This window comes from Coregonus clupeaformis, chromosome 8, assembly GCF_020615455.1.
Source record: "Coregonus clupeaformis isolate EN_2021a chromosome 8, ASM2061545v1, whole genome shotgun sequence".
In the NCBI taxonomy this organism is placed as follows: domain Eukaryota; kingdom Metazoa; phylum Chordata; class Actinopteri; order Salmoniformes; family Salmonidae; genus Coregonus; species Coregonus clupeaformis.
In genome coordinates, this window is record NC_059199.1 from 54,443,715 (window position 1) to 54,470,431 (window position 26,717).

General features: G+C 43.5%; 1 protein-coding gene across 1 annotated transcript; it reads left to right on the plus strand.

Moving 5' to 3' along the window:
- Positions 1-416: 416 nt before the first annotated feature.
- On the plus strand, positions 417-26,046 carry LOC121571306 (tudor domain-containing protein 7B-like). The gene is made up of 19 exons (XM_045222088.1): positions 417-540; positions 2,063-2,275; positions 2,676-2,820; positions 6,781-7,018; positions 10,218-10,297; positions 12,491-12,741; positions 13,104-13,732; positions 14,493-14,688; positions 14,901-15,012; positions 15,187-15,389; positions 15,763-15,897; positions 16,405-16,488; positions 16,841-16,975; positions 18,030-18,143; positions 20,645-20,796; positions 20,957-21,174; positions 21,369-21,552; positions 21,799-21,959; positions 23,606-26,046. Exons 2-19 carry the CDS (start codon positions 2,063-2,065, stop codon positions 23,824-23,826), a joined length of 3,471 nt encoding a protein of 1,156 aa, XP_045078023.1. The 5' UTR covers positions 417-540; the 3' UTR covers positions 23,827-26,046.
- Positions 26,047-26,717: the final 671 nt, after the last annotated feature.

Below are 26,717 nucleotides of genomic sequence, written 5' to 3' on the forward strand. Positions count from 1 at the left end.
TTTTGGGCGGAGTCGACCCTCTCGCTTCGCCTCTACGCTAGCTTGAGAACCCCCCCCCCAAAAAAAAGGCCACTTGAATACAGCTATGACTAGAAGTGCCAATTTTGACTCTGGCTTTGGAATCTGACTTTGTGGCTATGGAAGCTAGTGGAAACCATGTTTCATCGCCCCCTGTACAAAGCTGCGAAGCTGGCCAATCACATGAAGTTGGATAATCATTCCAACCTTGTTTAGCATGATCTAGTCCAATTGTTGCATGTTTTCACTATTTTGATCCGTTTGCATCAGTTTCAATGGGGACTTTTATTTTGAATGAGAACCGCCGATTCCACCATTGTTGCTCAGGCTAATGTTGTTCACGACACACACGTGGCTACACCTACCGGGCGGCTGGGAGACACTTGGTTTGGCTCAAGCGCAGCGTTGGGTTAGAGACAGGGGATAGCTCGGGACAGCCAAGGCTAGACTTTCAGGGAGTGTGACGAACAGGTCGTGAATAAGTTAACCGGGTCACCATCCCCTCTATTCCTTCCCAGCAAGGTAAGAGTTATTTGGATGGGATTATTGAATTATTTCACTAAAATAAAATAGGATAGATGAACGATTTCAGTTTGATATTAGCCTATTTGGTGGCGGTGAATGCTTTGGATAAGCGCTCTGTGAGTGTCCCAAGAAGTGACAAGAGTACGGAACTCGATAGAGCGCAACGTCGCTTGACAGGACACTTGGGGCTTGTTGGTGACAGTTGCTAATGCACATTTAGAATGTATTTTACAGCCTAATTTAACCTAATAAATCAGTTGCTTTTTCGGCTTTTAATGTCCGCGCATAGAGCGCAAACTTGATCAAATTCTCCGTTGGCATGGAGGGTATGGATGTGACAGATTACGTCACCACTTGTTCTCTATTCTATGTGGAGAGGAATTCCTGTGGAGAGAGTGGCACGAGACGCGTTCACTGACCTATTATAAACAATTTAACATGTTTGGTTTTCATCCACATTTTATTTTGTATTTAGACCCACTTCTTAAATCATAGGCATATTGAGTCATATTTATTTAGGTTTACAGTATTTACAAGAAGTCGAAAGAGCGTAAAATAAAGTTGCTGGAGAAAATTGAGGGCGTGCCTTTCTGTGCCAAATTCGAGAACTGTCTGTATTTTATATCAAATCAAGTAATTGAAAAGAAACCCTAAATCCTCTTGCGATAAAATGACTCTACCCTTGTCTATCTGAAGCAAAATCAAACTGCATCCACAGCAAATTCCAAATCGGGGCGTTGTGCACTGTGCTGAAGTTATAAACGAAACTGAATGCCCTCGATTAGAGTGAAATGTAACGTTAATCGTGAAACGTAATTTGTCCATCATGAGATGAAGTCAACATGTTGACTGCAGTAACCAGTGTAAAAAAAAAAAAAACACACTAAATAAGGTATTTGCTTAAATTGCTTTCAATATAGAGACGGCTTTCTACATTTACCTGATATTAGCTAACAATGCAGGGCTATGATTTTAGGTTTGAACGTGATTTTAATACAATATTCGGTTATAGGCTACAAAAGTTGTATTTAGACTGTTACTAATTGTATCATAAACATATATTATTATATATTTTTCATTTACATTTGTCAGTGTCAGATATTGAACTTGGTTGATGTTTATACTGAGGTTAAACTTCATTGAACTTTTACAAACTGGAGGGCCCTAGCAAAAACAGACTGGAACCCACCAGAGAAACTCCAGATCCTGCTGTGTTCTCAGATTAGTGATAAGAAACCTGTTTGACAAGGCACCCCTGACCCAATGGACCAATCCTTTTTAATACAACAAATCTGTATTGTCCCCAAAGACAGGCACAGCAACATAGGCCTACAACTACAGCTTTGTTACCATAGCAACTATTACCATGTTATTTCCACTTTATTAGGCTATGTGCTGTAATGTAAAGTGCTACCAACCAGTGTGCCAGGTCTCTTCCCTCTTGGCCTCTGGGACAACCAGGTAAATAAAAAATAGAAATGGTCATATATAAAATGTCCTTGTTTTGTGTTCTATAAAGATGGCAGACGTAGAGCTGGTGAAGAAGATGTTACGGGAGGTGCTGACGGCCAATAAGAGCGGACCCGGGGTGTCTTTGTCCCGCCTCCAGTCTGAATACAAGGATCTGACTGGTGAACAGATCCCTCATAAGCAGATGGGTCATGGCAACCTGGACGCTCTGCTGCACAGCATGCCCAGCGTGGTTCGCATGGAGCGTAACCGCTCTGGGGAGGTGAGGAGAGAGTGTATATATACACACACATTCCAACACCAACAGAGAAATGTATGGATGAGCAGACAGACAGACACACAAACACACACACACACACACACACACACACACACACAAACTGATACACTGAGACACTGAGAGAGGGTTACCACAGGGTACACTCATTAGCTCACACCAGCTGGATGCTAATCGTTCAGAATCATTGACTTTTGATAACTTTATTTTCCAGCCAGCCAGCCACTTGATAAAAAGGACAGTTCAAGCATTCTAATTAGCCCCGAATTACCCGTTCAAAAGTCAATGCAGACTGATGATGTAGCTATTAGCTAACTGTTGTGTGTGTGTGTGTCTGCGTGTGTGCATCTTTGTGTGTGTGTGGTGTTCTCGCTTCCCTCTCCAGATGGTGTGTTTTGCCTCGGTCTCCGGTGAGACGGCCCACGTCGCAAAGCTGGTGGCTCGCCAGCGTACCTCGAAGAAGACTGGACGACCCCAAATGGTCAACTGTCAGATGAGAGTGAAGCCTGCCGCCCCTCTCGTCCTTAACGGTAGGGCGTGTGTGTGTGTGTGTGTGTGGGGGGGGGGGGGTTCTCTGTCTGACTGCCTAAATCCATCTGCTTTTTCCATAACCGTTAAACCTATAGAAAGGCAATGGCATATTGGGTCTTATCTGAGTAGAGGAGGCTTGTGTGACTATCACTGAATGCCTGCTATTGTATTATCTGAGAGGTATAATTCAAGTGTTTTGAAACTGAGATTTCACCTCATACTGATTCCATGGAATGCCACCTTTTGGATTGAAACTGGGGAACATTCAATTAACTTATCAAATTACACAGACACTTGAGCTTGTTTTTAGAATACGCCTGAACTCAATGCCCTACACAAGTTTGCAATGGGACAATGATGTACGACAATGTATGTACTAGATATACAGTACAATTCTACGTTGACATGTTGAAAGTTAATTTATAGATATTTTGAGCCGTACCAGAGGTACTAAGAATAAAATCCCTGTACAAGACCAGACTCTGTACCAACACAGACACACTAATAGTTTATTTCCAAAATGCTATATCCACCAATTTTTCACGTTTGTGTTTTTTCATCAGAAATTATTGCTTATGGGTACCTTCATGTGTGTATAAAATACTATTCTCTGATTTCTAATTCATAGATTTTAGATGTGTATGATTTTTTATGGTTTATTGTTTAGCTAGTTAGCTAGCTACATGTCTTAACAAAAGGCTCCACTATGCAAGTAACCATTTCAATAGAACGTTAATGATGTCACTGCGACAACTGTTGATAGACGTAGCTGGTAAATTCGCTCTGGCTATCTACTCCGATTTCAGAGCACTCTTGTCAGAGTGTGCCAGACCATAGAATAACTGACGAATTTACGAACGCTCAACACCCGTTGAATATGGCCGGTGTCAGTAAACGTTGGCAAAAAAGCGTAAATTGTTGCCAGCAGCACAGTTGCAATCACCAACGCTCTGGATAACATAAAAACAACCTAACCAGCTCTGCTAGTGCGAGTAAAATGGTCAGTGAGCTGTTCTCTCATTTGTTTATATTTACATTTTAGTCATTTAGCAGATGCTCATATCCAGAGCGACTTACAGTTAGTGAGTGCATACATTTTTCATACTTGTGTCTGGAAGTAGCTAGCAAGCTAGCCAACGTTAGCCAGTTAGCTTGGGTTCTTGACTGCTGTTGTTAGGACAGAACGCTCAGATCAACCCTTAAAGAGCTGGGTGGGGCTAAAGCTTAAGAGGGTGTGAACGATGCTGAATGGGTGTAGACAAAGAAGAGCTCTCCAGTAGGTGTACCAAAACATTCAAAGGCCATTTTCTCAAAAATGAGGTTACAAGTTTTATCAACTTTCAAAGCAGAATTACTTTCCCATTGTTCCTCAACTGTAGTGTATGATATACCATTTCTAGCTCTGAATGTCTACTTTTATCCACTGTAAAAAACACAATTTCAAATTTTGCTACATAAGACCGAATCGAGCCAGTCGGTCACATATATCCATTGTTTAGCTGGAATGGAATGTCCGTATCCTGTATATTTTACTGTGGTATGTGTTTGTCTCACCTAGCTATCTTAAGATGAACATTTTTTTTTTTTTGATGCACTAACTTTAACTCGCTCTGGATAAGAGCATCTGCTAAATGACTAAAATGTCAAATGAAAATGTTTTACATACAGATCTCATATTACTGTATTGAATAATACAAAAAAACATGTTTTAAAAATTGATGTCACAAATTTAAAATTTGTACAGTTCTTTATTAAAAATGTTATTTGTTATATTTGACTGTAAAACCTAGCAGTACTACTTATTTCTCTGAGAGTGAGGCGGATATATAGCATTTAGCAAAAAAACATGATTATTTGTTGCACTGAAATGAAACCATTAAGTGATAGATTTTAAACAAATACGTGTCTGTCATTGAACAGCCCCATTTCATGATTAGATAGTGAAATAACACACCAATCTCTTTCATAATTTCTTCATACAATAAAAGCTAATTTACCAACATTTCAGAAAATGGATATATAGTGTTTTGGAATAAACTCTTTACACACACACACCGAGTTGCTTTACTGAGACACACACACAGTCGTTGTAAAGACACCCTCGCTTGGATCAATATTCTTAGCTGGGATCAGCCCCCGTTCAGGAGATGTGAAGGGAGAGAGAGAGGAGAGAGAGGGGAGGAGAAGGGAGATTGAGCAAGCGAGGAAGAGAAAAGAGGGAGGGAGAGAAAGAGAGAGGGAGGGAGAGCAAGAGACAAAAAGAGATGGGGAGAGAGGGAGGGCGAGAGAGAGAGACTAAGCGGACAGAGAGAGAGGAGGAGGAGGAGGAGAGAAGCTCATGCAGTCTCATTGCAGCTGCGAACAGCGGATTTAGAAGCAAGCGGCGAGGTGCTGATTCGCATGCCAACGCAGCAGCCTCTCTCTTCCTGCATTCTCTCTCCATCCTCTCTCTCTCTCTCTCTCTCTCTCCCTCTCTCTCTCTCTCTCTCTCTCTCTCTCTCTCTCTCTCTCTCTCTCTCTCTCTCTCTCTCTCTCTCTCTCTCTCTCTCTCTCTCTCTCCTCTACGTCTTCTTCTCTCTCTCTCTCTCTCTCTCTCTCTCTCTCTCTCTCTCTCTCTCTCTCTCTCTCTCTCTCTCTCTCTCTCTTCATATCTCCTGAACAGGGGCTGATCACAGCTTGGAATATTGATCCTTTCTGAAATCGAAAACCAGGGGACTCTGGGACTGTGATGCCACTACTGCTGCTGTGTCTGCCATCTCTGTCTCGCCACCACCGGTGTCTCCTCACCTAACCTCAGACGGCGTGTCCCTAGAGGGGGAGGGTCACTGGTATGCATTGAGACAGGCCAGCGCATAATGTAATTAGCTATAGCTACAGCCTATTTCTGTGAAGGCGGTGGGATACGGAGGCTGCCGATGGTTTCTGCTGTGGTGTCTCATTCTCAGCAATAGCAAGGCTTGGTGAGTACTAGTTTCTGCAGAGGAGTGGAAGGGAGGAAGAGAGGAGCAGGGAGGCAGGAGGAGACAGAGTCAGGCTGTGGTGTGTCAGAGCTGGGCTGTTTGTTGTGTGATGTCATGTCAGCTGGGTTGGGCTGATGTGGATGATGTCATACTAGGGCTGGATCGAATCAGAGCCTTTACAATGTAAATAGAAGGCTCTGGATTGGATAGGGTGTCGGAACTAGGTTAATGGTTATGGTGTCATGCTAGTGCTGCAGGGGGATTCTATGTAGAATATCTGGCATCCAATCAGAGTTTGGATTTTTTAAAAAGAGTATGAGGATGTCATGATTGAGCAGATTAGAAAGCTACGATGTCATCAGTTTGATGACGATCGCACTGAATGTTTTATGACTTGTAAACCTTGCTATAAGTTATGAAGTCATTGCAGAATGGACTAGAAGGTATGATGTAGTCTATTTGCTACACAGCAAGGCATAATAATGACAATGGTGTGATCTACAGTGACTCGGCTGTTTTTATGATTGACTTAAAGATAGATTGACAGCCCTTCTTCAATGTCTTTTGTAGATGTATTATTTATCCTCTTGCCAACTGACCTTTTGCAGATTAATGCATTGTGTGTGTGTGTGTGTGAGTGTGTGTGTGTGTGTGTGTGTGTGTGTGTGTGTGTGTGTGTATGTGTGTGCGTGCGTGCGAGTGTGTGTGTGTGTGTGTGTGTGTGTGTGTGTGTGTGTGAGTGTGTGTGTGCGTGTATGCATGCATTGCTTATCCGTGTATGTAAATGTATATACCAGGGGAATTCAAATTGAGGTCTGGATTACTGCTGTGTTTTTGTTCTACCTGACAATTCATTGCACCCACTTGGTGTTCCAGGTCTAAAGCAGTCCCTGATTAGAGGGGCAGAATGAAAAAACGCAGTGGAGCTGGCTTCCAGGTCCAGATTTGGTTTGTGTATTTCCTATCATCATGATGTCACTATCTTTCTCTCCTCCCCAGCCAAGCCCAGAACCTCCCTAAGACAGCCAGACCATAGGGGTCGTGGTGTGGGGCGAGGAGGAGGAGGAGGAAGTGGAGGAGGCGGGGGCGGCCGGTCAGGGGGCCACCATGACTTTAGACAGGGGAGGGACATGAGGGACACCCAATCAGAAGGGAAGACTAATCAGAGCTCCAACCAGAACAAACCAACCAATCAGAACACCGCTACCACCAGGAAGTCCTCCGTGCCCTCAGAGAGGTGAGTGGGTATTGGTGGAAAGACTAGACTGGCTAGACTACTCTACTAATTCCAATCATGACTGAAATTAGTTACATTAAAAATAATGGAGGGAAAACTTGGAAAAAAAAAGACAGAGACGTTTTCTCCCCTTGGGGGCCTAGTAGTGTGAATAGCTTTTCTCTGTTGGGGTTGTTTAAAATGCTGTCCCTGTAGAACGACTCTCTAGGAACCAAAAATGAGGGCCTCTTATTTGGTCCCTTTAGGTTGTTGTGCTGTTATGAAAATAGTTAGACTTTCTTCCTCTGTTTAGGTAATATCACTTTGAGTTGGAAGCATTGCCATCGCTGTGAGGGGGGAATTTTGTTTCATGGTCTAAGAATCAGGGAAATGAAAGGACGAAAACAACTAAGACAATGATTATTTATCTGTCAGTCACTCTCCTCTCTATGTCTCTTTCTTTCTCTTTCTTTCCTCTTCTGTCCTCCTCTTTTTTTTCTCTCTTCCTTGGTGCATGACCTGAATGAAAATAGAATCGTGAATGAATGGCACTGGAACCCACTGGTTGGTTTAGTTTAGTGTGGCCAGCCATCCCTCTCCTCTCTCCCTCTCTTCCCTCCCTCCCTCTCTCCCTCTCTTCCCTCCCCCCTCTCTCCCTTTCTTCCCTCTCTCCCTCTCTTCTCTCCCTCTCTTCCCTCCCTCCCTCTCTCCCTCTCTTCCCTACCTCCCTCTCCCTCCCTCTCCCTCTCTTCCATCCCTCCCTCTCTATCTCCCTCTCTTCCCTCCCTCTCTCTCTCTCTTCTCTCCCTCCCTCTCTCCCTCTCTCCCTCCCCCCTCTCCCTCCCTCCCTCTCTTCCCTCCCTCCCTCTCTCCCTCTCCTCCCTACCTTCCTCTCTCCCTCTCTTCCCTCCCTCCCTCTCTCCCTCTCTTCCCTCCCCCCTCTCTCCCTCTCCTCCCTCCCTCCCTCTCTTCCCTCCCTCCCTCCCTCCCTCCCTCCCTCCCTCCTCCCTCTCTTCCCTCCCTCTCTCCCTCTCTTCCCTCCCTCTCTCCCTCTCCTCCCTCCCTCCCTCTCTCCCTCTCTTCCCACCCACCCTCCCTCTCTCCCTCTCTTCCCTCCCTCCCTCTCTCCCTCTCTTCCCTCCCTCCCTCTCTCCCTCTCTTCCCTCCCCCCTCTCTCCCTTTCTCCCTCCCTCTCTCCCTCTCCTCCCTCCCTCCCTCTCTCTCTCCTCCCTCTCTCCCTCTCCTCCCCCCTCCCTCTCCCTCTCTTCCCTCCCTCTCTCTCTCCTCCCCCCTCTCTCTCCCTCTCTCCCTCCCTCCCTCTCTCCCTCTCTCCCTCCTCCTCTCCTCTCTCCCTCTCTCCCTCCCTCCCTCTCTCCCTCTCTTCCCTCCCTCCCTCTCTCCTCCCTCCCTCTCTCCCTCTCTTCCCTCCCTCCCTCTCTGCCTCTCTCCCTCCTCTCTCCCTCTCTCCTCCCTCTCTCCCTCTCTTCCCTCTCTCCCTCTCTCCCTCTCTTCTCTCCCTCCCTCTCTTCCCTCTCTCCTCTCTTCCCTCTCTTCCCTCTCCCTCTCCTCTCTCCCTCCCTCTCTCCCTCTCTTCCCTACCTCCCTCTCTCCCTCTCTTCCCTACCTCTCTCTCTCCCTCTCTCCCCTCCCTCTCTTCCCTTCCTCTGTGCTTATTCAGCAGTAGCAACAGGACCGCAGCAGCCTCTCTCTCGCTTTCTCTTTCACCCCTCTCTCTCTCTAACCCCCCACACTCTCTCCCCCCTCCCTCTCCCACCTCTCTCTTCCCCTCTCTCGCTTTTCAAGCACAATGTGGCTAATAGCTACCTAATGAAAACAACTGACCTCACCCCGACTCACTCTTCGGTTTTGTGTATCAGTGGCACTCTCTCACCAGACAATGGACCACAGGAGAGACCGGGGTGACATGGTTGAAAGCATAGGAACGAGGCAGGCTAATCCCTCTCCTATTCTACTACAGATTAACAGCCCAATGAATCAGCATATCTGTAGTAGTACAGTCTGGGCACTTTCATCTGATGCCTCAGATCAAATGCAGAGGGACGCGCGTGGGAGCACACAAACAAAGCAGCACGCACACACACACACACACACACACACACACACACACACACACACACACACACACACAGGAGTGCGGACACATACACACTCACAAACACACAAACACACTTTTATCTGCAACTAGAGGAACATTCTGGGTGGTGCAGCCACTGATCGCTTGGCCTTTGTTAAGTCACGCACTGGTGGTATGTGAAGGTTTGTGGGGTCAATCACATTTTGTTCGCTCTCTAAAGTTTGTCTGGCTTCCTGTTAACTGTTGGGGCTAATATAATTTAACAGTTATAGCAATCCATCATAGTTTACAATATTTATTTTCTAATAGTTTAAGTTATTTTCTAATAATTTAAGGTAGATTCCAGTCAAAGTTACTTCTCAGTTTTATATACAGTGGGGCCAGGAGTCCTGAGCATATGACCTCTCCTGATTAGAAAAAAACTCATAGGCTACAACTAGAGGAGTTTTTCCTGGTCAGTCAGGCAACATAATGTGGTTATGACAAACTATTGGCCCCAATTATGTATGTCTGGGGTTGTGTAGCCAATGTGTAGCCAATGAAAGGCCTGTTTATGGTGCCTCAGTACTATTCTACCCGGCGACCCAGTTGTATAAGCTTATGTATTCATAATGTTATGTCCCTATTGTCTAAGGTCATTCGGGGATGGAGAGACTCCCATCAGAGAGCATTATGGGTAGTATGGTGTAATCAGAGAGGCCATCCAATAGAAATGGAATTCGTAGGAAGGCTCACCAACCCATGGACTTGAATGGGGATGACCGTTCTAGGAATTTCTATGAGGATATCTCAGGCATCTAGGCTCTAGAGCACAGGGGTATTGTTTATGGAGTGTGTACAGAATACTGTAGAGGACAGTCTAGTCTAGTCTAGCACTGACTGGGTTGACTGAGTGATTTTGCTGGCTTCTTCCACCAAAGTTTATGTTTGGTTGAGAAATGGGGACACAAACTGAAATTATGTTTTCAAACTGAAAAAAAAAATGAAAAAATGAAAGCTGTTTGTTATTCATCCATTGTCCTCCATTGGTTCATAAGTGTATGTTTAGACTCCCTATCATTTGAGGGATACAGTAGAAACGGTTCAAAGTCAACACTTAATTTTCTCTCTTTTCTTTTTCTGTAGGTCAAACAAAAGGATGACCCTTCCGTCACGGTTCCAGAAGGAAGTGCACGCTCACCTATCCAGGAATACCCAGAGCAACAGTAAGTAGGACTCTGTAAAAGTGGCTCAGTGTATGTCCTAAAGCAAGGGTTTTCAAGGTACACGGCATTGCTGTTTTCATCCTTACACTCTAATCAGGGATGTATTTCCTCATTCAGAGATGCGTTTTTACATCTGAGGCCTTTCCAGGAATTAGAACCTCTTCAAACAGTCATTAACACAGCTTTGACTGGCCCCTCAGGTTCCTGGCCTTTAAATTACTGTCCTTTAAACGCAACACGTCTCAAAGCAAGAACATTACAGTTTAGCTTCAGCCTACAAACTCGTTCTTCTTACTAATAAGAGATAGATCCATGAAAACAAACCGTTTTTTTGTTTTACCCTGAGGCACCAAAGTCTCTCGCAATGTAACACATCGTTATTAGACAAGCTACACCTGTACCTAGGGCCAGGAGTTTTTCTCTGGGCCCTAGGCTAATAGTCGCCTGGTCAGGACAGAGTCCTGGACTTACAGTGGGGAAAAAAAGTATTTAGTCAGCCACCAATTGTGCAAGTTCTCCCACTTAATAAGATGAGAGAGGCCTGTAATTTTCATCATAGGTACACGTCAACTATGACAGACAAAATTAGAAAAAAAAATCCAGAAAATCACATTGTAGGATTTTTTATGAATTTATTGGCATATGATGGTGGAAAATAAGTATTTGGTCAATAACAAAAGTTTCTCAATACTTTGTTATATACCCTTTGTTGGCAATGACACAGGTCAAACGTTTTCTGTAAGTCTTCACAAGGTTTTCACACACTGTTGCTGGTATTTTGGCCCATTCCTCCATGCAGATCTCCTCTAGAGCAGTGATGTTTTGGGGCTGTCGCTGGGCAACAAAGACTTTCAACTCCCTCCAAATATTTTCTATGGGGTTGAGATCTGGAGACTGGCTAGGCCACTCCAGGACCTTGAAATGCTTCTTACGAAGCCACTCCTTCGTTGCCCGGGCGGTGTGTTTGGGATCATTGTCATGCTGAAAGACCCAGCCACGTTTCATCTTCAATGCCCTTGCTGATGGAAGGAGGGTTTCACTCAAAATCTCACGATACATGGCCCCATTCATTCTTTCCTTTACACGGATCAGTCGTCCTGGTCCCTTTGCAGAAAAAACAGCCCCAAAGCATGATGTTTCCAACCCCATGCTTCACAGTAGGTATGGTGTTCTTTGGATGCAACTCAGCATTCTTTGTCCTCCAAACATGACGAGTTGAGTTTTTACCAAAAAGTTATATTTTGGTTTCATCTGACCATATGACATTCTCCCAATCCTCTTCTGGATCATCCAAATGCACTTCAGACGGGCCTGGACATGTACTGGCTTAAGCAGGGGGGACACGTCTCGCACTGCAGGATTTGAGTCCCTGGCGGCGTAGTGTGTTACTGATGGTTGGCTTTGTTACTTTGGTCCCAGCTCTCAGCAGGTCATTCACTAGGTCCCCCCGTGTGGTTCTGGGATTTTTGCTCACCGTTCTTGTGATCATTTTGACCCCACGGGGTGAGATCTTGCATGGAGCCCCAGATCGAGGGAGATTATCAGTGGTCTTGTATGTCTTCCATTTCCTAATAATTGCTCCCACAGTTGATTTCTTCAAACCAAGCTGCTTACCTGTTGCAGTTTCAGTCTTCCCAGCCTGGTGCAGGTCTACAATTTTGTTTTTGGTGTCCTTTGACAGCTCTTTGGTCTTGGCCATTGTGAAGTTTGGAGTGTGACTGTTTGAGGTTGTGGACAGGTGTCTTTTATACTGATAACAAGTTCAAACAGGTGCCATTAATACAGGTAACGAGTGGAGGACAGAGGAGCCTCTTAAAGAAGAAGTTACAGGTCTGTGAGAGCCAGAAAGCTTGCTTTTTTGTAGGTGACCAAATACTTATTTTCCACCATAATTTGCAAATAAATTCATTAAAAATCCTACAATGGGATTTTCTGGATTTTTTTTCCTCAATTTGTCTGTCATAGTTGACGTGTACCTATGATGAAAATTACAGGCCTCTCTCATCTTTTTAAGTGGGAGAACTTGCACAATTGGTGGCTGACTAAATACTTTTTTGCCCCACTGTATATACTACATATCACCCCAAAAACTGTGCAATAACCAGGATATACCTGTAGAAGTTCATACAAATCCATGCCTAACCAACATACGCTTGACCTAAAATGTCTTCCTCCCCTTATTTCCTCCTTCAGCTCCCTCAAACCTCAATGAGAGTGCTGGCTCTGGGAAGCCCAAGTCCCACCACTCCCCCAAGGACCACAACCCCTCTGCCGGTGGGAACTACAGTCCCCAGCAGGTGCAGGGGCGTCTCAGAGAAGTGCTGAACAAATACAGTAATGGCTTCTGGGTGTCTAAACTACCCCAGCTCTACAGAGAACTGTACAAACAGGACCTGCCTAGCGAAGCACTCAAAGATCTGGAGCACTGGACTCACATATGCACTGTACGTTCAATTGGATACTTTATTTATAGGTCACATCTTTTAATGAGTATGAATAGAGGAAAGATAAATAAATGGAATGTGTTTGCAAAAGTGTAATACTGATATTGTACAGGGGTGCATTGAGTAAATACATGTTACTATATTTAGATTGAATACAGCATAATGATGAATATCCATCATCTTTTATAAAAGTTGATACTCTCTTAGTCAAATAGCCTGTAGGTCCCCACAGCTGTATAGTATATGGTGTGAAATATGTTCTATTATATGATTGATTACTCCTGTATTATCGTTTTAGAGTGTGTTTTAGATCTGCTTGTTTTATGTATCTGAAGAGGATCTGGCCTTCTCTTCTGTTTCAGGTAGAGAAACCCTGCAGCAGTAACCCAAAAGAATTACTCCTATACCCAGCTAAAGAACTAACACATACACAGACCCCATCCCCTGTCCCTGCCAGAGTCCTATCCCCCACATCCGCCCCTTTCACCCCATCCACGGACATCAAACCCCAGTCAAAGCCCCCTACCAGCCCCCCTACCACCACCATGAGCCCTCTCCCCCTCACTCCCCCCTCCTCCTCCCCCAGTCCCCCAGCCTCCCCCTCCACCCTCTCCCCCGACTTGAAACAGAAGCTCGGGGAGCTCCTAGTGAAATACAGCAACGGTCTATGGGCCCACGCCTTACCCAAACTCTACTTGGACACGTACAAGACAAAACTCCCCAAACACGTCCTGGAGAATCTCTCGCTGCTCTCCGACTTCTGCACCATAGACTACCCTATGCCAGACAACCCCAAGAGGGCCATCCTGTACAAGAGGACCAGGGAGGAGGAGAGCTGCAACAGGAGGGAGTCAGTGGAGGAGCGCAGGGCCAGAGATGAGGTAGGGAGGAGGCTCAGTACCCAGGCTGTACCTCCTCTCCTCATCCCCAGGGAGGAGTACCCCTCTGTGCTGGTGGTGGAAGCTACCAATACCAACGGAGTCATACTCAGGTAAGAACCACTGTAATAGGCACAGGCTATTATGGCAGTTGTTTGGTTATGGGTGATTGGTACTGGCTCTGAGGGCCAGTTGTTTGGTTATGGGTGATTGGTACTGGCTCTGAGGGCCAGTTGTTTGGTTATGGGTGATTGGTAATGGCTCTGAGGGCCAGTTGTTTGGTTATGGGTGATTGGTACTGGCTCTGAGGGCCAGTTGTTTGGTTATGGGTGATTGGTACTGGCTCTGAGGGCCAGTTGTTTGGTTATGGGTGATTGGTACTGGCTCTGATGGCCAGTTGTTTGGTTATGGGTGATTGGTACTAGCTCTGAGGGCCAGTTGTTTGGTTATGGGTGATTGGTACTGGCTCTGAGGGCCAGTTGTTTGGTTATGGGTGATTGGTACTAGCTCTGAGGGCCAGTTGTTTGATTATGGGTGATTGGTACTGGCTCTGAGGGCCAGTTGTTTGGTTATGGGTGATTGGTGCTTGCTCTGAGGGCCAATTGTGTCGTTATGGTATATTATGAACAGAGCATGGTTTGTTGACCAGCCCCTTGTTACTGTTGGAGCTGGACTTACAGCACTGAAAATAAATGAAAATGACTTTGCTGTCCCATAAAATGTGGTTGTGCTCTCTCTCTCTCTCTCTCTCTCTCTCTCTCTCTCTCGTCCTCCTCTTTATCGCTCCTAACCCCGCTCCCCTCTCTCCCTCTCTTTCTCGATGTGCATGTGTGTGTGTATCTGCTCATACCTGTGTGTATTAACTCTATCCAGGTACATAGGAGAGGGCTACTCCCAGGCCCAGGAGGCTCTGGAGGATGAGATGAGAGAGTTCTACTGTTGCCAAGACAACAACAGTTGTACTCCCCTGGCCTCTCCAACCTCTGGTCAGCTGGCAGCCGTCAGGGCTGAGGAGGAGGAGGAGATACTACGAGCACAAGTTATAGAGGTCATGACCGACAAGGTCAAGGTGAGGTCAATTGGTTGAAACTTAGGCAATGGAATTGAATAAAGATACATGGATATTTATTGCTTAGGTTATTTGTCATATTATAAATCTATGGTGCCATGTTAATGGTTTGAGGATAGGATGAGAGTTTAGGTTTTGACATTTTAGAAAATGAATTGCATCTCTCTACTTTTTTCCACACATACTCTTTGTGTCTGTTGGTGAATCTATAGGTTTACTATGTGGATCACGGGTTTTCGGAAGTCATCAGCAAGGCCAAAGTGTTTGAGCTGCATGATACGTTTTTCAAGCTGCCTTTCCAGGCCACCAAGTGTAAATTAGCTGGTGAGTTTTGATTGAATTCTCAGACAGTTATATATATTTTTTTTATCTTCACAAAGTTACAGCAGGCTTTTTGATTTTATACAATAGTGTTGCAGGTTGAGGGTTGGATTCCGTTTTCTTCTTCTGAATGAAGTGTCTGTCTGCCTGTCTGTCTGTCTCTGTTTTCTTATCCAGGTCTGGAGACTTTCTGCCAGGAGCCTGCTGTTCTGAAGAAGTTTGAGTCCATGGCTAGCGGAAAGATCCTATTGGCTGAGATCCTTGAGAGAGCGCAGACCCCATTGGTGGTCCTGTATGACACGTCGCAGGATGATGATGTCAACATCAACGCAGCCTGTATCAAAGAGCTGCAGGACAAGACCCTGGCCAGCCCCCTACAGGTCGGTCACTGTCATAGTAGAGTATAGTAGAGTATAGTAGAGTAAAGTAGAGTAGAATATATTATAGTACACTGCCTGTATCAAAGCCCTGCAGGACAAGACCCTGGCCATCCCTCTACAGGTGGGCTACTGTTATTGTCATTCGCTGTTAGTGGGTTGAAGACATTCTTGAGCATCCTTCATCAATACTGTACTGATCCATGTTTTGCAGTTATTATTATTTTAATCTTGGGTGATATCTAAATACTTTGCCGTTTTCAACCTTTAATTAACCATTGAACAGATTCCCAGATGCCAGATTGCACCTTCAAATGTTTTAATAAGTGGAATGGGATCATGTCTAACCCAGCCATGGTTCTCTCTCCCCATGTAGGTAAACAGTGCCTATATGAACGTGGCGGTGAGAAGTGTGTGTTCAGATGGGACCATATGCTGCCAGCTCCCATCTCGAGGCCTGGCCAAACTCACTGAGATACTGGAGAAGACCGAGGCTTACTTCCACTCACAGGTACCTGTGTGCCTGCGTGTGTGCGCTCATGCGTGTGTGGGAGAGCCTCTGTCTCTCATCCTTATACTCTGAGGAGGCATAGTGGCAGACAGTTGTTTCCAGATTGAGATTAAGGAGCATAATCTGGGGGTTAAGACACAGGCCACTTAATCTGATCACATGACACTGGAACTGACCTACTGGGACTGACCTACTGGCCACATACTACTAACTACTGTAATCCCCAGTTATAATTCACTAAAACCGCTTGTTCAGGTTATTTCAGATGCATAAAATACAGATATATACAAAGCACAAGGGCAGGCTACATAATATTACATATATCTGGTATTTTGTTATTATCTTGATGTATTGTTGTTATATACAAAATATTGACTGTGACCAGAAATATTCTGCTTGAACAGGCTGAGTCACCGTAGACCACGTGTTTCTTTTGCCCTGCATCTGTCGCACGTTGATGACATAATCCTGTCTCATATTGATAACATCATCTCTTCTGTGTGGCAGGTGACATCAGAGTTCCTGGTGTCCAGACCGTTCTGTGGTAAAGGCTGTCTAGCACGCTACAAAGGCAAATGGTCTCGCGTGGAGGTGAGATGGATACTATTACCTCAGAGTCAATACTGTATAGCTGATGTGGCAGAGACAAATATATACGTTTTGCTAGCTGCTGCCAAATAGGAATGATGTCTACACTTTGGTCCAGAATGAAAAGAGGTGATGGTTAATTTCAGTCCTTTATCCAGGAGTGTTCTGTCTTTGAGAGTGAACCTCACTTATCTTATTATATAATTTGTATTATTTTTATCGATCCCAGGACACCCTGGAAAACTGTGATAATTGTTGCTGAATGGACTGTCCTGGTTAAAGAAAGATGAACTGAGCTGAACTCAGTGGATACAGAGATACCCCAGACTCATGACCTCTCGCTGCTTTCCTACAGATAACCAACCTCCATGGCAGCAGAGTCCTAGACATCCTCTTCATAGACTTGGGGGTCCAGGCCTCGGTGGAGGTGTTTGAACTAAGGGAAGTCCCGCCCCCTTTCCTACGCGATCTGATCACCATCCCACCACAGGTCAGCACATGAGAGGATAGAGGAGAGATGATGTGTGGGACGGGGGATGGTGTGTGTGGTTTGTTATGAGCTTGTTTTGCTTTGAAACAAAGGCCTGTAGGTGTTCAGGTAGTCTGACTTCCTGGTAAACTTGATGTGATGTGAATGTTGATGTGGTGTGTTTTGAATGGTAAACTGTAGTAAACTGATGTTCTTTATAATGTCGAAATAAACATTTCTCCAACTCCCATATCACACACTGACAAACTGAAAATATATGTGTGTACATTGTACAATCAATTGGTGAGAGAGAGACTCAAATATCACATTAATTTTTACAAACCCACTCTATACATGAATTGTGGAAAAGTTGGTTCCTGTTTAATTCATGTCTTGGGTCACACTCAAGTGGGTCAAACAAACATTCCCTAATGATTGGTTGACAATAGAGCAGGGATCGTCAACTAGATTCAGCCACGGGACGTTTTTGTCTTGAGCGGCTGGTCGGGGGGCTGGAACATAATTACAAATAATTAGTAGACTGTAAATTAACCGCAAGAAGCCCAAACAGATATAATGTTTGACTAAAACATAATCATTTCAAACCTTGCTTACATTTATATACTATCACGTGTCTCTCTATTATGCGTGGGAATACTTGGGAACAGATTTCTTCAATTAATATAAATGATCTTTTATGTCCAACAATGAAAATGCAAAAATATATATATATTTTTTTTGTTTTTTGTTGTTGCTCAGAAACCTTGGGGGTGGGGGGGGGCAAATAGAAACACCCGCGGGCCGACAGTTGGGGAACCCTGCAATAGAGCCAACCACAATGCAAGTGATGTCTGCATGGTGCAGTTGGTGAGAAGCAACTGCAGCAACTTGAAGGCGACTTCATCAAAAACTGCTTGAACTTTGATCATATAACCATAATGCAACATATTTTGAAAGGCGGTGACCAATGATGGTCATTGACTTGATTAAAGTGATCCGCTCGAACACGCCCACTCTCTAGGCAAAGAAGGGTTGTCTGGGTAATGTAGTCTGATGTGCAGTAGTCTCTCTATAGGCAGTGAAGTGTTGTCTGGCTGACCTGGCTGTTAGTGGAGTGGGCTCTTGGACCCCAGACGCTGTTCAGTGGCTCCGAGACGCCGTGCTCAACTCTACTGACTGTAGTATGAAGGTACATGAACGCACACACCCGTGTATGCACACACATACACATACATACACACACACACATACGCATGCACAAACACATGCTGTAAATCTGCACTTAGACACATGATATAGTCATTGTTTTTTTTACTCCACCAGTGACCATTTCATCATTTCTTGTAAAGTTAACCTTTTACTGCAGTGGGCTAAATCAGGGTCACACAGAGTGATTCTTGGTAGTCTTAAACAAATCTACTTTGAAACAAAAGTATACACCTCACACACATGGTTATGGGTTTAAAAAGAAGTCACCTGTACCGTGTCAGATATAGAGTTGAAATGTATTCAATTATCAGTTTGCATCCCAATATTACACTTTATATAGTCAAATGTTTGGACACACATACTCATTCAATGGTTTTTCTTTATTTGTACTATTTTCTACATTGTAAAATAATAGTGAAGACATCAAAACTATGAAATAACACATATGGAATCATGTAGTAACCAAAAAAGTGTTAAACAAATCAAAATATATTTTATATTTAAGATTCTTCAAATAGCCACCCTTTGCCTTGATGACAGCTTTGCACACTCTTGGCATTCTCTCAACCAGCTTCATGAGGAATGCTTTTCCAACAGTCTTGAAGGAGTTCCCACATATGCTGAGCACTTGTTGGCAGCTTTTCCTTCACTCTGCAGTCACACTCATCCCAAACCATCTCAATTGGGTTGAAGTCGGGTGATTGTGGAGGCCAGGTCATCTGATGCAGCACTCCATCACTCTCCTTGGTCAAATAGCCCTTACACAGCCTGCAGGTGTGTTTTGGGTCATTGTCCTGTTGAAAAACAAATGATAGTCCCACTAAGTGCAAACCAGATGGGATGGAGTATCGCTGCAGAATGCTGTGGTAGCCATGCTGGTTAAGTGTGCCTTGAATTCTAAATGAATCACAGACAGTGTCACCAGCAAAGCACCCCCACACCATCACACCTCCTCCTCCATGCTTCACGGTGGGAACCACACATGCGGAGATCACCCGTTCACCTACTCTGCGTCTCACAAAGACACAGCGGTTGGAACAAACATCTCAAATTTGGACTCATAAGACCAAAGGACAGATTTCCACCGGTCTAATGTCCATTGCTCATGTTTCTTGGCCCAAGCAGGTCTCTTCTTTTATTGGTGTCCTTTAGTAGTGGTTTATTTGCATTAATTCGAGGCCTGATTCACGCAGTCTCCTCTGAACAGTTGATGTTGAGATGTGTCTGTTACTTGAACTCTGTGAAGCATTTATTTAGGCTGCAATCTGAGGTGCCGTTAACTCTAATGAACTTATCCTCTGCAGCAGAGGTAACTCTGGGTTCCCGCTCAGCCCAGTCAAAGCTATTTGCTGCTCTGGCACCCCAATGGTGGAACAAGCTCCCTCACGACGCCAGGACAGCGGAGTCACTGACCACCTTCCGGAGACACTTGAAACCCTACCTCTTTAAAGAATACCTGGAATAGTATAAAGTCATCCTTCTACCCCTCCCCCTCCCCCACCCCCCCCCATAAAAAAAAGAAGAAAAAAAGTGGTTGTCCCACTTGCTATCATATGTTGAATGCACCAATTTGTAAGTCGCTCTGGATAAGAGCGTCTGCTAAATGATGTAAATGTCTTCCTTTCCTGTGGCAGTCCTCATGAGAGCCAGTTTCATCATAACGCTTGATGGTTTTTGCAATTGCACTTGAAGAAACTTTCAAAGTTCTTGAAATCTTCCAGATTGACTGACCTTCATGTCTTAAAGTAATGATGGACTGTCATTTTTCTTTGCTTATTTGAGCTGTTCTTGCCATAATATGGACTTGGTCTTTTACCAAATAGGGCTACCTACCTTGTCACAACACAATTGATTGGCTCAAACGCATTAAGAAGGAAAGAAATTCCACAAATTAACTTTTAACAAGGCACACTTGTTAATTGAATGCATTCCAGGTCACTTCCTCGTGACGCTGGTTGAGAGAATGCCAAGAGTGTGCAAAGCTGTCATCAAGGCAAAGGGTGGCTATTTGAAGAATCTTAAATATAAAATATATTTTGATTTGTTTAACACTTTTTTGGTTACTACATGATTCCATATGTGTTTTTTCATAGTTTTGATGTCTTCACTATTATTCTATAATGTAGAAAATAGTAAAAAATAAGTAAAAACCCTTGAATGAGTAGGTGTCCAAACTTTTTACTGGTACTGTACATCACAGAAGACTGAAATATAACAAAACTATTTGACATAGAAACACCAGATTTTCATTGTTTTTTTAAATGAAAAATATTAATAACATTCCACACATGAGGCCAAAGAGGGCGCTTTTGGTCATTGACTGCAGCAAAGGGCTACAGTTGAAATCCTCTGAATTCTCTCTCTCTCTCTCTCTCTCTCTCTCTCTCTCTCTCTCTCTCTCTCTCTCTCTCTCTCTCTCTCTCTCTCTCTCTCTCTCTCTCTCTCTCTCTCTCTCCACCCGCTCTCTCTATCCCTCCACAGATAGCCAAGCTGGACAAGACCAAACGCAGCGTAGTCCATGTCTACCTGTTCACCGACAAGAACTTCCACGACCCCGCGAGGAGCCTCAACCACCAAATGGCCACCTCTGACCTCTTCAAACACCAAGGAGACGTCTTCCTAAGCAGCCACAGGTAGGGCTGGGAGACGATTCCTGATTCCTACACAGTGTGGAATCTCCTGTCATTGCGCTCAACTCTACTCTCTCGTGGGGTTTGGATAAAGGAGAAATACACATTTTAGTGTCTCTGTGACAATTGACAATAAAGTATATTCTATCTTATCTTATTACAGCCCTTCCAAGACCTCCACCTGTAACTCCACTGCCTCCCTCACCTCCACAACCACAATCACTCCCAGCTCCAATGGGACCAAGCCCCACTTACGACGCGCCCACTCTGGTTCGGGACCCAGGCCAACAGGGGGTACAAGCACCCCTCCTGGGACTCCCCCACCTCCCTCATCTACCGCCCCTGTTAAGCTACCCCCGCTGCTGGACCTCCCTCCTGCAGGTCAGAGACATATATTTATATTTTACATGCTTCATAATGTTTCTTTTTTATCTGAAAAGTAAAGTGTACTTGTGTTTTGTGCTTAGCTGTTTCCAACCTCTAATCTGTTGTCCCCCCTTCCCCTGTCCTGTTTTATGCATCGTAATGCTGAAACCTCAATGTCCAAACTCTCCAAATATTCGCCTCTGCTTTAGGTCACAACATGGATATCTATGTGTCCGTGGCCTGCCACCCGGGTCACTTCGTACTGCAACCCTGGAGAGATATGTACAAGCTGGTAGTTCTGATGGGAGAGATGATCCTGTACTATAATACAACAGAGGAGAAGCCTCTCAAAGTGGAGAAGAATCAGATATACGCTGCTAAGGTGGAGAACAAGTGAGTAGAGGGAGGAGTGGGTGGGAGGGGGTGGGAATGTGTCTTGGGAGTATGTGTGGGCACTGTAGATTTCAAGTGTGTATGAGGGATTTTGGTAGGGCTTCTAGTGGGATAGTCTGACTGCATTCATTCATTTGATTAGTCATCTAGTTTATTTGGGCTCCCAGGCTAAGGATTAACTTGAATGAACTAAATGAACTTGACTAATTGACTTCTAACCTCTGACCTCTCTCGGTGCCCTCCTAGTTGGCACCGTGTGCTGGTGAAGGGAGTGTTGACCAACGGCCTGGTGTCTGTCTATGAGCTGGACTACGGTAAACACGAGCTGGTCAGCGGCACCCAGCTTCGCCCACTTATCCAGGAGTTCAGACAGCTGCCATTCCAGGGCATCACTGCACAACTCGCAGGTAACTAAGGAAGTATCGCCCTCCCGGCAACCATATTCTGTACCTTAGATTTTGCTATGCACCTCAATATAGCAAAGTGGTTCTTGTTATTGGCACACTTTCGAAAAATAGTTATGTCCCTCAAAATGTGTCTGTGTTCCTTTATGTGTCTGTGTTCCTACATTTACATTTTAGTCATTTAGCAGATGCTCTTATCCAGAGTGACTTACAGTTAGTGAGTGCATACATTATTTTTTCATACTGAAAACTAGCTGTTTTGTTTTCGTTATTGTCATTGTCATTGATGTTGTTGTTGTTGTGAACACACAAATAAAGCATCCCTACCCTCACTTAGTAGTGTGTCACATGGGCCTTAAAGGCCCAGTGCAGTCAAAAACATGACTTTCCTGTATTTTATATATATTTCCATACTATGAGGTTGGAATAATACTGTGAAATTGTGAAACTCATGATAATGCTCTTTTATTGTAAGAGCTGTTTTAAAATACTGAAATTTCAGCCTGTTTTTGTGAGATGGAGTTTTGGTCTGCCTGGTGACATCACCAGGCGGTAAATGAGTTAATAGACCAATAATAAAGAGAGTTCCAAACCTCTCTACCTATAACAGCTAGTTTTCAGTTTTCCCCTCCCCTCTCGGACCACTCCCTGACAATCCTTGCAAAATTCTTGCTTGAGAAATGCTAAGAAGCTATTTTTGTTTATTCTTGACCATTTTAACTGAAAACAATCACAGTAAGGTACTTAATTGTTACCCAGAAATGATTTGATATTGATATTTTAAAAAAATAAGCTGCATTGGACCTTTACTGATAATTCCATTAATTCAGAACCTTGGAGAAGTGAGGCCTCTGGTGGCAAAGATAGACATTGGTTGTGTCCGAATGCCCATACTTCCATTCTAAATAGTAGGCTTTTTGGGTATAAGAAAATATAAAGTTTTATAGTATGTGAAATTTAGAACATTCTGTGTGCTTTAAATGCCAGGATGTCATACGAGCGGCAGGTAGCTTAGTGGTTAAGATTGTAGTGCCAGTAACCGAAAGGTTGCTGGTTCTAATCCCCGAGCTGACTAAGTGAAAAATCTGTCGATGTGCCCTTTAGCAAGGCACTCAACACTAATTGCTCCTGTAAGTCGCTCTGGATAAGAGCGTCTGCTAATTTGCCTAAAATGTAAATACTCATTTCGGCTTTTCCTCTAGTAAAATTTGCTGCACACTATTGAGGAAGAGAATCGCACATTAGATGATGCCTTCTCATTATGGATGAGTAGTACGTTGATCTTTTTGCTAAACATTACGTTCTAAATAGTATGTAGTAAGAATAGTACACATTATGTAGTTTTAGTAAGTAGTAGGCAACACAGATTTCGGACACGGCCATTGAATGTAGAAATGCCTATTTGTTATACCGCGTGTTTATTGCTAGGATATTAACCGTTTTCAGCATTCAATGCTGATGTACAGTATTTGTTATTTTGGTGGACTGACATAACATATTTATACTTTACATTAATTATTTTGGTATAAGGCTGTGTGATTGGCTGCCATTCTCCCTCCACCAATAAGAGTGTAACTTTAGTGACTGATATTCTCTGTCCACCAATAGGAATGTAACTTTATTGACTGACATTCTCTCTCCACCAATAGGAGTGAAGCCGAGGCAGTGGTCAGAGGAGGCTTCCATTGTGTTCCGGAACCACGTAGAGAAGAAGCCGTTGGTGGCCCAGCTGGAGGCCGTACAGGAAGCGCATCACCCCTGGGACAGGAAGTTGACTGTCTTCCTGGTCGACACCTCGCAGGAGGAGAGGGACATCTGGGTGCATGACATCATGGCCGAGTTCGCCGACAAACTCACCAAAGAAGTGTAGTTGGATAAACCCTGTGCACAACAGTGCATCTATAGTTTTGGTTATGGCAGGAACAACTAGGTAGGTCTATCCAAAACAAATGTTTAAAAAAAAGTATATATATAAACAAACATTTGTTTTGGATACCTAAGTGTAGCTGGATGCTGGACGTTGCTGCGGACGTTGCTATGAGAAACCAGAACGCTTGTTGGGGTTGCTATGGGAGACCAATGGGAGATGGTTTAGAGACGTGACTTGGACTTGTCGTTTTGTGTTTGAGAGTGGGGTGACACAGTGACAGTGAAACATTCGCTAGCAGCATGGCATGGCGTTTTCAAAAGCTCAATAATATCACCCTTGTGCTGACTTACCTTAAAGCTTTGCCACACAGAGGAGTTGTCATAATAAGCTGTTGAATATCTAGCCCTGATATGGGATGGGTTTCCCAAAGCCTTCATAGCTAATAATATGGTACTTTGTTTCTCTGGACAACCATACTCACACCACTTGTTGAACAACAAAGTGCTTCATTTGACAAATGTCATTCCTTAACTGGAAAACATTGATATTTATATCTGTGTCTCTCTTGTGTCCGGGTTGTGGAAAGATATAGCAGTCAACATTAGCTACAAAGGCTTTTGGAAACTCACCTGTGGCTAGTAGCTTTCATTAGGCTACAGTGTCTATATAAATAATTTCTACTCCTCTGGCTATACAAGCTATGGAAATGTATATGTGGTGCATTAGCTGCATAATTGATCAACAGCGCACAAAAAGTATTTAACTCAACTTGTAAGAGACTGTGGTTGGTTTAAAGACTAAAGGCCTTTACCAATTGCCTGGTTAAACAAGATTGAATGGTGACCAACAATGGTTAGTGCTGCATTCAGTCTGGTATAACCTGGCTAACTTTACCAAGGTCTGTTCATGGGAATCTGATATAAAAGGTATATATGTGATACATTATGTGATGCATTATCGATCAACAACGCACAAAAAGTATTTAACTCAACTTGTCAGAGGCTGTTGTTAATTGAGACACAGACTTACAGTATGAAGGCCTGTTCATTTGAATCTGAATTAATGAAGGTTTACAAAACATAGTTTAAAGGGATAGTTCGGCAAATTATTTTGTCCATAGACCGCTTTAAAGGTAAGGAAACAAATAAGTAAATATGTTAAAGTCACTGAACTATCTCTTTAAGAAGACATTCCCTCTAGTGAATTGATGATGCAAAGAAGACATTGTTGTTTCATATTTCTATTTCCCGCTCATGTGACTTAGCTCAGTTTTAAAAACATTGGTTTTTATTTATTTATTTTTCCTTCGTTGATTTTGTGTCGGACAACAAGACTTTCTGCAGATACAGTATTCTTAGAGACCAGGAGTTTTGCGTGACCACGTGACCTGACCGAGAACATTTTGGGAGGCCCTAGCTACAGTATTAGGATATTACTGTACTATAGGGCCCAGAGTTTTTTTCTGGTCACGTCATCTAGGTTGGGAAAAACTCCTGGCCCTAGATACACTGCATGATATGTTGGAAATTGTGCTGAATTGCGTGCAGATAGTTTAATAATACAATATATGCTAACCGGTAGTTGTGTTTACCTGACGATACTCTCTGTTTACCGTTGGAGTGACGGTATGGTTGGAGTTTTACTGAAAACAGAATAATTACAGTACAGCTAGCACATTTGGTTCCTCGGAAGTTGTGGGAACGTATGTTTTTGTTTTCCCGTTGGTTCTGGGAACGAAGCTAAACGTTTCCTGACCGGTAAAACTGAATGTTTTTTAAACATTCTTAGAACGGAGGTGAACATTTTGCCTGTTGTGGGAAAGTAAATGTTTAGGTTGCAGTAAGGTTCTGAGAACGTTTTACTATGGTTCACTGAGAGTTTTCCTCTGAGGTTTTATTAACGTTCTGATAATGTAAATTATAGGTTATTTGAAGGTAATTAAATAACGTTCTGAGAACATTCTCTAAATGTTGTGAAAGTTTTGAACTAAGGTTTTGAATAACTTCCTTAAAACGTTCACTGAATGTTTCAATAAGACTTTTAATAACACTGGTAGCTTAGTTTAACTGTTTTGAACTCTAAGCACAGATAGCATAAATGGGAAGAAAATATATATATTGTGTTGCACGGCTTCAGTGAGATTTTAACCAATGATCTTCTGTTCTCTATCCATGGAATTAGTCTACTGCGCCACTAGGATGGAGCTAGCATGCCTTGTTTGTTTTTACTAATTCAAAGCTGTTCATTTTAGTCTATTCAAACAGACCCCATTTCAAAGGAAACAAGCACTCATTAAGATCAGGTATGGCCAATTAGTGGCCGCGGCCAACAAACCTGAACACACTTAACAAGATAGAGTATAGAGATAGTTTAGTTGATGCTAAGAATGGAATGTGTTTGTTTTTAAATAATATTATTAGAACGTTCTCTGAACGTTACTTAAGTTTTATGAAATTCCCACAGAAGAACGTTGTTTCTTAACTTTCTCTGAACGTTCTGAGAACATTACTTTATATAGAACAATGAGGAAACCTATAGAAAACGTTATGCTGAAGTACTGAAATTCCCACAGAAGAACGTTGTTTCTGAACATTCTCTGAACTATTTGAGAACATTCCCAATGTCAAACCAGTTGGAGAACATTCCTAGAACATTACCAACATTTTACTTAAATGTAGCCATGTATGAACTTTTAGGAAATGTTCTGTTAAAGTAATGAAATAGCAAGAAAATAATGTTTTTGTCAAGTTCCTTAAATGTACTGAGAATGTTCCAAATCCAAGCAACTATCCTGCACCATTCCCAGAAAGTTGTGAGAAGGTTGTATGCAAAATAATGTAAAATAAAATAAAAATAAAAATAATCATAGGACAACCACGCTCTCACCAAGC